Source organism: Lichenostomus cassidix, chromosome 4A, assembly GCF_008360975.1.
Source record: "Lichenostomus cassidix isolate B80296 chromosome 4A, HeHo_3.0, whole genome shotgun sequence".
Classification (NCBI taxonomy): Eukaryota; Metazoa; Chordata; class Aves; order Passeriformes; family Meliphagidae; genus Lichenostomus; species Lichenostomus cassidix.
The window spans coordinates 10,413,306-10,425,718 of record NC_139485.1 but is presented as its reverse complement, the minus strand read 5'-3'; the positions used below and the strand labels follow the sequence as shown (position 1 = coordinate 10,425,718).

General features: G+C 52.5%; 1 protein-coding gene across 2 annotated transcripts; it reads left to right on the top strand.

Moving 5' to 3' along the window:
• Nucleotides 1-1,706: 1,706 nt before the first annotated feature.
• Nucleotides 1,707-11,665, top strand: ATP1B4 (ATPase Na+/K+ transporting family member beta 4). 2 transcript variants are annotated; one of them, XM_085060450.1, is made up of 9 exons: nt 1,707-1,749; nt 1,958-2,022; nt 4,375-4,537; nt 7,206-7,334; nt 8,157-8,261; nt 8,510-8,706; nt 9,326-9,382; nt 9,581-9,676; nt 10,252-11,665. In XM_085060450.1, the coding sequence occupies exons 2-9, from the start codon at nt 1,960-1,962 to the stop codon at nt 10,411-10,413; spliced, it is 972 nt and encodes a 323-aa protein (XP_084916576.1). In that variant the 5' UTR covers nt 1,707-1,749; nt 1,958-1,959; the 3' UTR covers nt 10,414-11,665. The 2 variants fall into 2 exon arrangements, with proteins under 2 accessions (XP_084916576.1, XP_084916575.1); XM_085060449.1 differs by lacking the exon at nt 1,707-1,749 and having other exon boundaries at nt 1,844-2,022.
• Nucleotides 11,666-12,413: the final 748 nt, after the last annotated feature.

Here is a 12,413-nt window from a genome sequence, read left to right as displayed (position 1 = left end):
GCAATCTCCCTGTGGCCATGGCCAAGGAGAAAGAACAGGCCCTCAACTCCTGTTTTCCACATCCTGTCTGCAAAATGGGGATAAAAGCATCTTCCCAGCAGGGTTCATAATTGCTTGTAAATCACTCTAATGCCCTGGGCTGAGAGGTGCTAAGTACAAATCATGTAATTATTTCAAGCATATTTCATCAAGTTAAAAGAAACTTATCCTATCTCTGCTAAAACCCCCATACTTTTACTGGATAAGAGCCTAATGACCAGCATCTCCCAGGAGAAAAGGGAAAGCGTACACTGACAGCGGTGCGAGAGGCGAGTTACAAATGCACGGATCAATTAATGTCAAAGAGCACATCAACTCCAGAGAAAACAGTTGTTATTTACCTCGGATGAACTAGACGAGCCCTGAGCTCACTGCCTGCGACAGAGGGGCTGGCACTGGTCCCCTCCTGCGCAATTGCCCCCACCCTGTGCCCGTGGTGGAGGAGACAGGTCAATTCCATCCTCCATCCCGTGCCAGGGCCGAGCTGCTGTGACAGGGTGCGTGTGCCCCCGGGGGGCTGTTGGCACCTTCAATTGTCCATGACACTTAAAATCCCTGCAGCCCATCCCAGTTCCCGAGCTTCGGGAAGGCAACCCTCGCCCCACAGCACCAGGCTGGCCAGGAGATGCAGCTCTGGGCACAGCCCTCCTGCCGGGGAGCTGGCCGCGGGCACACGGTGGCACCGGTACCGAGCGGCGGGCGAGCGGCAGCCCAGCCAACTCTGCGCAGCCCGGGGCTGCTGCCAGACCTCTTTGTTTCCCGCTGCGCCCGTTTATTAGCACAGCCGGCGAGCGGCTCTCAGCCATGCTCGGCAGAGGAAAGGGAGAAATGGGGCTTTGCCTGCTGCGACGGCACCGAGCTGCCCTGCGGGAGCCTGGGGCAGATGTCCCTGTCCCTCCGGGCAGAGCCCCAGCCTGGGGCGAGGCAGCCTGTCCCCCCTGAGCAGGGCCTGGCTCTTGCGAAAGGGAGGGTCAGCGGTCCCGCTGGGAACGGGCCAGGGGGATGAGCAGGTGGATCGTGCTGAGCTCCTGCTGGGACAGACGTGTAAAACGAGCCCCAGCGTTCCTCGAGAGCTGCATGGACACAAGCAGGGACCGGCAGCCCCTGCACGCTGCCATCACACCCTGGAGCTGTTCCAGCAGCAGGGCTCCAGCATGCACTCCCGGTGCCCCAGTGCATCACCTCGTGCCTGTAATTCATTGATGGAGGGAAATCTGACACCCCCCAGCCCCGGTCTGCAGGGTGGCACTGCAAGGTGTCCCCCTGGATTTGTCTGGGAGGCTGTGGGCAGCTCTTAAACCTGGGGTGAGGAAACCGATTCTGTGAACTCCTGGTTGCTGACTCTGCTCGGAGGATAAATATAGACCTGCCCCTCTTGCTACCCCAAAAGAGATTTTGCAAGCATTAACCCCGGCCCCGCTGTGACTGACAAGCACACACTGACCGACACTCCTGGCCATCGGAAACCCCAGCGATTTGCTAATGTTTATTAACAGCTACACGGTCTCCTGGGGGAAGAGCCTGGCTTCCCCATGTAGGGCGTTGGCTGGCAGTGATGGGGACTCTGACATGAGGCAGGATGCAGTGAGGGTGCTGCAAAGGGCGCCAGATGCCAGAGGACTCGGGATAGGATCCTGTTGCATTGAACTTACACCCCTTAGTAAAGCAAGTTGTTTTTTTATCCACTCCTGAACACCAAGGTTCTGCAGGGTAGGGAGGGAAGGGAACACAGCCTGGTTCCCCACAGACAGGCAGAGGTCTTGGCACAGCTGCTGTTTTAGGGGGTGCTGCAAGGCTGGGGACCTGTGCTGGGGAGGGGGCTCTGTCTGTGGGTCTCTGAGAGCAGGCATGACATGGCACCCTCAGTGGGGCCAGTGCTGCTGTGCTAACACTCAGGCTTCTCTGCGTTTCCCACCAGGAATGGACAGGAACATCAGCACCAGGGTCATGGAGGACCAAGTCAGGAGCCCCAGCCAGAAGGTGGTGAGTGTTTGGGGGGCTGCTGGCCACCTTCCAAGAGGCAAGGTGGGAGTTGCTGCAAGGACCTGCTTTGTGGCTGATAAATTTATAACTACTTTGCTTTAGGAAATGCTGCTTTGTTCCTTAGGCAGAACCTTTGTACAGGGAGGGGAAAGGACAGTGGTCAGTGGTGTTGGGTGGTGAGGGGGGCTAGAAGGGACAGGGACACCTGGGCAGGGAGATCCTCTGCACACCTAAATTTCAGCAGGAGGAATCCAACACTGAGAGCTGACCTGCTCTGGGGTGATGATGGGGGAAAGCTCCTGGCCTCCCCAGGACACCCACAACAGTCAGCACAGAATGATATTTTGCCAGAGATGAACCTCAGCTTTGCTTCCCAAGCTGTCACAGCAGGCAGCAGCTCAGGGCTGTCCACTGTCCCAACACATCCTGCCATGGCTCTGTCTTCCCCCTTCCCCACTGCACTCCTGCCCCAGCTTCTGCTGCTCCTTCTGCCTCTTGTCCAGGTGCAAGGGACTGTTCCAAGACCTTCTCTGTCCTGGGCTGCAAAGATAAACCACCTGTGCTTCATTCCAGACCTGACCTAGCTCCCTAGCTGAGAGACATCTGCCAGGGACCTGGCAGTGGGAACATCCCATCCTGCCCTACTGCCCCACAGACACCATGGGGTGAGTTTGGGTCTTCCTCAACCTCCCCAGACTGCCATGGAGCCCTTGTGGGGTCTCCCAGCCAGCAGGATGGGACCCTTCCCCAAGTGCTAGATATGCAGCATAGAGCCAGGAGAGCTGGCAGCTTCCCTCCTTGCAAAAGGCTCCTTCAGGGCAGAGCTGTGGCGTTCCCAGGGTGAAAGCCCATGGTGGAGGAGGCTGTCCCCATGTCCCCCACAGCTCTAAGCACTGGTAGCAGCTTCTGAGTGTGTGCTCTGCATGCAGCCCTTGTGCTGCCCTCACTGCCTCCAGCAGAAGCTTGTGTGAAATCCAAATGCTTTTCCCAGTGCAGCACGAAGCATCAATGTGGAGTTCTTCTGGGCAGTCTCCCCTACTCTGGCAGTCTGGGAAAATGTTTCCAGAACAGCTGGCAGTTGCTCATTTATTTAATGGGGAGAGTGGGAAGGAGAACAACTCCTCTTGCCCCTGTTCGGTCACTTGCTCTCTCGCCAGTGTCCTGGCAGTGCACAGCCTCCACACCTCCCCTCCCATGTCCCTGCTGGGGCTGCTGCTTCCCGGCTCCAAAATCCTCGCCTTCCACCAGCCCTGCACCCTGTGTGCCCTGTGCCTCAGACCGTGCAGGAGCTGGCTCAGGAAGGGCTCCAGCCCGGGCTGTGGGACCTGTGCCAGGCCCTGCCTTGGCTGTACAGGCAGCTGTGGGCATTTCTGGCAGCAGAGCTCTGACGCAGGAGGGCTCCCAAAGAGCCCCACCAGGGCTTTAGTCAGAGCCCGTCAGGGCAGTCAGTGGGATGGGGATGGTTTACAATCCCCGTAGGTCTGCCCAGGCTCCCCGAGGGACACGTTCAGCCTTTGGAGTCAGCTCTGACCCAGCCCGGAGCGGCTGAGCCCTGCAGCAGCGCTTGCACTAAAATGCGGGGGGTGATGAATCCACCCAGTCTCAGCATCGCCCTTCTCCCCGCCGGTGCCTGGCCCAGCCCTGCCCCGAGCTGCAGGCAAGGTCAGCACCCTCTCCCACCAGCCTGCCTTTGGAGAGCTGCCCGGATTCAAGGGGAATTCGGGACGGCTGCCGTGTCTCAAGTGACTCCTGCCCAGGCACAGGTACAGAGACATTCGTGTACCTGAGTTCTGAACAAACAAGTTTTCACCCCTGAGGCAAAATACAAAACTCTTGCAACCTGGGGAGATGCTTTTCCCTGGAACTCAGTGTAATTAAAAACAGTAACAACACAGGGATTTCTCCAAAAACTAAACACTTGCTCACATGCCAAGAAAAACAAGCTGGTTGACCTCTTAAATACTGCTGCCTGCTAAGATCTGTGGCAGCACAGACAATGTGCACTTGGGCTCAGAGATGTTGCAGAAGCGTGGGAACAGTCCCAGACCTCTCAGATCACAGGTTTTCTTTGGTCATGTTCACACAGGTGGAAAAAGATGAGTTTCTGTAAATGCCAGTACAAGGAGACAGTACCCAGTGTGACAGCAGTGACGTGCATGTCATGGAAAAATGGATGCTGGGTTCTAAGTGATCTTGAGTTGGAACAGCCAAAACTGCCTCTCTTTAACTCAAGAGTGATGATGGGAAAATGGAAATTTGAAACATTTCCAGATATTAAGTGCTTTTGCATTTATTTTTGGCCAATGAGATGTTCAGCTTGCCTGTGGGGGTTGTGTTCTGTAACTCTTCCAGGAAAATAAGCACGAGGAGAAGGTCCAGGATCCTGACAGAGAGAAGGACGAGCCCAAGGCAGACATGGGGAGCAAAACCTGGGCAGACCTGGCTGGGGAGATGAAGATATTCCTGTGGAACCCAGAGGAGAGAACATGCCTGGGGAGAACAGCCAAAAGCTGGGGTAGGTCCTTGCTCAAGCCCCACTTTTGGGGACTGTTGCCTTTTCTGCTTCACAACAGATTCACTTGCCTGTGAATGTCCTTGATAGCTTGGACTGACCACCTCTGCCCATTTTTTTAGTGTAAATGTTTCTAACCAGTGCAATAAAGAACTAGTGAGGAGGACAAAGAGAAAACCACCTAAAAGTTACACCTGGTCTGGATGTTAATTTTGACTGAGAGTGTGAAAGTAAAGATTTGAGGCTGCCCAGAGCAAATCCTGGAAAGAAGTTTAGAGCCTGAGCAAGCATGGGGGCTGCAGGTCAGTCTGCTGCAGCTGTGCACCCCTGCTGCCACCAGCAATCCTTCCACTGCTGGTGTGAGTCAGGACACCCTGGGATGGTGGCTTTGGGGTCATCAGGTTGGTGAGGAGTGAGTGCCTGGGCTGCAGGGCAGGCATTTTGTGGAGGGTGCACACCACAGGGTGCACACCACGGGGCAGAGCAGCCCTCTCTGCCTGGGTGAGCCCTGGCTCTGGGAAGGGAAGGGCTCATCATCACTGTCACCCCACGGCTTCCCAGGAGTGACAGTGTGCCCTGAGCACAGCCTATGGTGCTGTCAGAGCCAGTGGGCTGGGATGTGCCAGCTCTGAGGGCTCTGAGTGTCCTGTCTGCTTTATCCACATCCATGTGGTCTTCAGAAATTATCTCTGAGTCTGGAGGTGCCCCGGGTGGTTAAGAGCAGGGTGGGGTGAGCACTGCTGCAGGCTCAGTCCAAAACCAGGGTGCCACAGCACAGGCAGTGTCACCCACCTTTGCAGCTCTGTTCTGCCAGCACACAGCCTCCTTGGCAGAGTGAAAATCCCAGCCTGAGCCAGACCCACCTGCACATCCATCAGTGTAAGGCTGTGAACTGCCAGGGGCTGCTGCTGGGTGTTTGCAGCCCTTGGCTGGCACTGGCAATGTGCCACAAGCCCCACAGCCCACTCGTGCCTCTGTTGAGAGCTCAGGGTCTCCTGCAAAGCCTGTGGTGACAGCTGGGAGAAACAAAGGAAGCTGCCCACCAGCACCAGAGGAGTCTGAAAACCTGCAAGTATGAGTCTGGGAGACACCTTGACGTTCATGTTTGCTCTCCTGTGCCCTTTGCTGGCCACAGAGGCACATCAGTTTTTCTGCTTCTTTGCTGGATGGGAAGGCACAGATTGAAGTGTGGCAGGAGTAGGGTGACCATCATTAGTGATGTGGGTTTGGTTTTCTGGAGGCTCTGACAGGTGCTGAGAAGATCCCTGTGAGGTTATTTGCTCAGTGTGATGTGGATGTGACCCTGGCTGGCTACTGCTGGCAGCTCTGGGCTGGGTGCAGCATCCTCCTGCCCCCTGGGATCACTGTGCTCTGCTATATGACCCCCCTGCCCATGAACATACGTGTCCTTGGTGCACACATGTGTGCTCATGTGTCTCTACATGGGGGTGGGAGAAGCTACTATGAAAATCAAACTTTCTCTTAAATTTGGAGAGCATTTGGAGGTGAACTTTCCCACTCTCATCTCATGGGTGAGGAGGAGGGAATTTGCCCAGCCTGGGGCTGCTCCCCTGTGCTGGCTCTGAAGGTGTCCCCTGGGATGGGGGGCTCAGGGGACTTGCACTCTCAAAATGCAGGGAGACAGTTGGGCACAGGGTCATCTCTGGAGGCCCCAGCCCTTGGGAAAGGCTGCACCCCCCTCTCTGCTGGACAACACTCCCTGCTGCACTGCAGGAAACACAAAAATGGGAGTGGTAGAGGGAAGATGTCCCAACAAACATCATCTTGGTGCCCCAGCAGCAGCTCCAGCACTGCCAGGCTGGGGCAGAGGCACCATCCATGGCAGGGCTGGACATTGTCCCTGCTGTGCCACAAGCAGCAGTGATGGTTCCATCTGGCCCTGCTCAGCCTGCAGCCCCAGAGTGGTTCCCAGCACGGTGGCCCCGGCAGAGGCACGGCAGGAGAGCACATCTGTGTTCCCAGGGCTCCCTCCGAGCTGCAGGAACGTTTCTCCTGGGAAATATTTGGGTTAGGGCTTCGCTTTGCTTTCTGAGCTGCTGGGTTTTATTCATAGGCTGTGGCCTCTTGAGACACCCTCAGCCATCAGCTTGGTCCAGAGGAAAAACAAACTCATTCCCTAAATGTCCGAGCTGTGGAACAGGCTGTGGCATTGCAGCCCTGAGTGATGCTGCTTGCTCAGCCCCAGCACCAGGGTCCCTCCCATGCAGGGGACAGGAATCAGGGCAGGAGCATTGCCCCAGAGCCCCAGCAGGAGTTTGGAGGTGCTGAAGCCACTGGGTGCCTTTGCATGTTACCATGCCAAGAGGGGGTGGGGAGGGCAAGAGGGAATATTGGGAATATTGTCCATCTGTCGGACAGAGCTGAGGCAGGTGGACACACAGACCTGGTCCTGACACAGCTCTGGGAAGGGCCATGCAGCAAAAGGGATACAGAACCAAACATCAGCTGCCCTGGCCCTGGAGAAGCTGAGAGTTCTGCACCCGGAAACACCGTGGTCTGTGTGCAGGGCTGGGGTGTGAACTCCCACCTCCACCACGGACTCAGAGCTGCTGAGGACGCTGTGCCGAGCACGTCTGTGCATCCCTGTGGGACACATCCCACGGGATGTGCTCTGGTTGCCTTAACAGCCACATGCCTGTCTCTTTTGCAGGCTTGATCTTACTGTTTTACTTGATTTTCTACACGTGCCTGGCGGGAATGTTTGCCTTTTGCCTGTACGTGATGCTGCTCACACTGAGCCCCTACACGCCCAGGTTCCGGGACCGCGTGTCTCCGCCAGGTGAGTACCCCAGCCAGCCTGGCCTTGGGCACCTCTGGCCAGCAGTGTCCTCCCAAAATGGCCTGGCTGGGACCTCAGGGAAAGCCCTGCTGGAGCTGTGCACTCCTACAGTCACCCAGCCCTCCCTAATGCAGGGTGTTCTCACCGCAGGGCACTGGCAGAGCTGCAGATTCTCTGCAGAGGAACAAACATCTTAAAAAGCCCCATGGGAAGCATTTACCCTGATGATACTAATTGTTATTCTAATTGCACTGGGTTTTGTTATCATTATTCTCAAGGTAAAAGCCAAGTTTAGGCATTTCATAGGTGATGCTGATGCGTTTTAGCTGCTGGCCCTTTATACTTCATGCCTTCAAAATAAGATGCAAATCAAGACTAGCTTTTATGCATTATTATTTGGGGGAGTTCTGGCAAGAGAATGTACAGAAAACCCTTTCCCTGTGTCAGATGCAGCATTTTCCCCATGTTTTGTGTTGGTGGATTACAGAAGGGGCCCTCACCCTGCTCCCTGTCTGGAGCCACACAGCTGGGAACATTGGGGACCAGCAGCCACTCTGTGCAACCCCAAGTGCATCACTAACACACAACACTACTGAGACTCTCCATATCTCCCACGTTTCCTGGGATATTTTGATGTGTATGTTGTTCTCCAGGGGTGAAATGAAGGTGAGGATCAGTAGGTTGAGAGTTGATTTGTGAGCTGGTGCTGCCTCTCTCCCGCCTGTGCCCAGCCCAGCTGCAGTGCACCAGCCCCTGCAACACACAGCCCAAGCCAGTGGCTTGTCCACCCACGTTTGCTTTATCAGGGTCTGTCTCCTTCAGGAGTGATGATCAGACCGTACTTGAATGGGTTCACCATTGCCTTCAATGTCTCCCAGCCCAACACGTGGCAGCCCTACGTGGACAGCATGCACCACTTCCTAGCAGGTGAGCTCTTTGTCACCCCAGGAGACATGGTGAGATTGTTTTAATCCATGGATACATGCAGGAGATGCAGGGGTCTCCTCCTGGGCTTCTCATGAGCCCCATCTCAAAAGGGAGGCTCACAAGGTCATGGGAGCTTCTTTGCCTTTCCAGGTGTGATTTCCTAATGCCCTTGGCATAAGGATGTCCTCTGAGAGTTTGGGTCTGTGCAGGTCTTGGGGGATTTTAACAAATCTCTTGGTCCCCACCAGCTTATGATGACAAAGTTCAAGAGGAGAAGAATATCGAGTGTGTCCCAGGACAGTACTTCATCCAAGGGGGATATGACAGTGAGGAGAAGAAGGCCTGCCAGTTCAAGCGCTCGCTGCTGCAGAACTGCTCTGGCATTGAGGACCCAACGTTTGGCTACTCCAAAGGCCAGCCCTGCATCCTGCTGAAGATGAACAGGGTACAGAGAAAGAGGCTGGTTTTAATTCCTTCCTTTGGGGCATCCCAGTGTGATGAAGATCACACAGGGACTGAAACTCCTTCACTTCTCAGGCCCAGGGAAAAAGGGAACTAGGATCCCCAAACCTGCTGGCCATATCTGCTAGAAAACATAAAAAAGAAACACTATAAAACTTGCTCCATTTGATTTACTGAAGGGTCTTCTTCCAGGCCCTCCTTCAGGAAGAGCTTCAGGGAAACGTCTCAGACCCCAGCTGCTTTACAATGGGAGTTTTCTCAGAATTTAATTTATTTGAAATCTAATAGCACAGTGGCTCAGTGCTGACTGCTGGAAAAAGAAGCATGGGGAGGATATGAACTGTGTGGGGAAGCAGCTGTGTTACTCCAGGGTGTCTGGACTCTCTCTGCACTCTGCTCTGCCCCTGCTCTCAGGCAGCAGTCTGGCACTCAGCCATGGGCAGGTTGCACTGTGTGGGGTGGCAGACCCTGCTGCAGGGACACACAGCTCCCATCTTGAGCAATGTCACTGGCACCCAGAAAGGTCTCAGCCCTGGAGAAGGGAGGCAGCACGTGCTTGGCGCTGCATTTCATACAAGCATGGATGTTTTTTGCTCTTGCAGATCATAGGCTACCGCCCTGGTGCTGGGGTCCCTGTGAGTGTGGACTGCAAAGTGCAGGTACTGCTTTCTTCTGTGCTCCACTGTGCCCTGGCTGGGAGCAGGGCAGTGACTGGGCTCACAGCAAACACAGCACAGCTGAGCCCAGCCGGGGCTGGCAAGGGACATTTGCTCTGAGACAAGCTCTGCAGGGAGCTGTATTTTGTGTTCCATCTCCTGTGTGTTTGTTTGTGCCTCTGGTTTATTTTCTCATCACAGAAAGGCAATGAGACTCACCTCAGGTCGGTGGATTTCTACCCTGGGAATGGGACGTTTGATCTCATGTATTATCCCTACTACGGCAAGTTCACCCATGTAAGTGAGGCTTGGCATCTCTGCTCTGCCTCCTTGGGAACGAGAGGGCAGGAGCTGCACAGGGTCCAGATGTGCTTTCGAGCTATTTTGGGCAGATGAGGGCAGGATGAGGCCACAGGCACTGGGATTACAGCGTACTATTTCTGTGTCTGACAAACTGTGTGTGTGAGAATGTGTGAGAGTGGTAAGAGTGTGTGTAAGAGTGTGTGTAGAGTGTGTGTAGAGTGTGTGTAACAGAGTGTGTGTAACAGAGTGTGTGTGTGAGTGTGTGAGTGAGTGAGTCTGTGTGGTTTTTAGGACAGCAGAAGGCATTTGAGAGTCCCATTATCAGTGTTGTCCTGGGTAATGACAAAAGACAACATGCAGTGCAAAACTCTGACAAGATCCCATCTTGCCAAGGCACACACACAGAAAGACTCAGCTTCAGCATCCTGAGGAGCCCTGATGGCCATCAGGCAGACACCTCCAGATGCCTGGGAACCAAGAACCATTTAGGACTTATTTTACTAAACACAAAAGCCCTGCCTGCTTTTCTGCTCCCTTAAAAGTTACACTTAAATCTCCTTTCTTTCCAGGTCAACTACACCTCCCCACTGGTGGCTATGCACTTTACAGATGTGCAGAAGAATTCCTTGGTCCCCATTCAGTGCAGTCTGAATGGGAAAGGAATTATCAACGACCTGAACAGTGATCGCTTCCTGGGCCGAATCATCTTCACACTCAGCATTGGGAAGTAGCCCCTGGCAACACCAGGCACTTAGGTTAAGTCAATCAGAGCCTTTTCCTTTTTAAAGCATCAAGCCAGCATTTTTTTCTGCTAGGAAAAAGAGGCACATGGAGATTGTTAATTTATTTTTGTTCATAGTTAGGAAACCAATGAGCTACCATGGAGTGTGGATCCACGTTTTTCGTCATCTGATGTAAATCATTATTAGTGAAAATTAAAAGTTTTGCCCCGGGCAGAGAACCTGCAAAAGATCTCACTTTTGATTGAAAAAAACTCTGGTATCCAAATACTATTTTCATAAGGTCTTTTACGAGTGATCCCTCTGGAATGCATTTTTCCTGGCTTTAAATTTTAATTTCTAGCATAGTTTTATGTGCATTTCTCAGGCAAAAGCTAAAAATGAGGTAGTTTATTAGCACTATTCTTGTTAAAATAATAAACAGCAAAAATTCTGGATTATGCCTGCAATAACAGAGTTGAAAAGTGAAAATGGCAGCTCTCAAAACACTTTCTAGGATCTCTGGCCCTAGAAGCATCTTGACTGCAGCATTTGACACATCTTGTTCAGCACACTCAAGGTGTTGAGCAAGGGCCACATAGAAAATCATTTGCCCTTGAGCCATTCCAGCTGTTTCTTTCTAAAGTGGGAAGATTAATGCTTTTCTCCCTCCCTCCTCCTCACTCCAGTACTTCTGTCTGCCCCAGGAATCCTCACCCAGTCTCTTGGGCAGGGATGAGTGAGAGGAGCTCTTCTCTCCTGTCACGGTTCACAGGTTGGCAGTGCTGCTGCTCAGGCACACAAGTGCCCAAAGCTTTCAGACAAGTTCTTCCCGGTTCCAGAGAGGTCACAGCTATAACGCTGCCCCAAAGGCAGGGGAATGCTCAGTCCTTTCATGGTTAAGGGGTCAGTGTTGATGAGGAGAAGGCATCCCTTCATCACTCCCCAAGGCTGATGAAACTCACCCATCCTTGTCCGAGCAGAGTGTGCTGCCCTGAGCAGCCCCAGCCTCCCTGGGCTGTGACAGAGATCAGCTGCACTGGGCTTGTTGGGAGCTATGAGAACACAGCAGGACAGGACACCTTGGGACAATGTACTACTTGGAAAGCACACTTACTAAAATTACTGACTGAACAGAGGCATTCTGGTATGTTTGTCCTACATCCATAGTCCAGGTACTTTATCTGCCGTCATTTCCTGATCTATATTGGTCTCCAAGAAGTAATTTTTTGTATTTAAAATAAATTGACTACAGTAAAATTAACTCCATGGTGTCATTCTTGAAACACTGGTGTAAGAGATGCAGTTTGTGATTTTAGCTCCTTGTGCTGCCAGTTAGGGACTGAATTTCCAAGCAGCATATAACAATATCCTGGAATTCTGAGCACTTGATAAACGTCCCCAGGCCACAGAGTTCAGGAGCCCAGCTCTCAGAGATGGCATTCATGTCTACTTACACTGAAACAAAGCTTTATAAACATGATAATTAACTTTATTTTCCATACACATATTCTGCTTTCAGCATATTTGTACAGTCATTTCAAGATCTGGAAAATTGTACACACCACTCGTCATGCTGCAACAACCTTAAAGTGCTGGATCAATTTTTGACTTCTGTTGAAGCTCAAAATAATACTTTCTATGTATATATAAAATATATATATGTGTATGTGTTTGCATCTAGGAAATGACCACATTTTACTAAGGTAGCCTAGCAAAAGTGATATTAAATACTTCAGTCTGCAATCTCAGCATGAAAACATAGCTGTGATCCATCTGCTGGCAGCAGAGAAGCACCACACTGATGAGTGGGTGTACTCATAAAATGCCACCTCAAATAATTCCATTTAACACCAGCAGGGAAATCAAGTATTGCAAGAGCAAAGGTACGATACAAGAGAACAAGACAACCCAACCTGAAGCACACAGTCCAACTCAGCAGCATTAAATTACATTCCTTAAAAAAAAAAAGATAATTTGGTCCAAGAGCCCATTTGTACTATGGAATCACT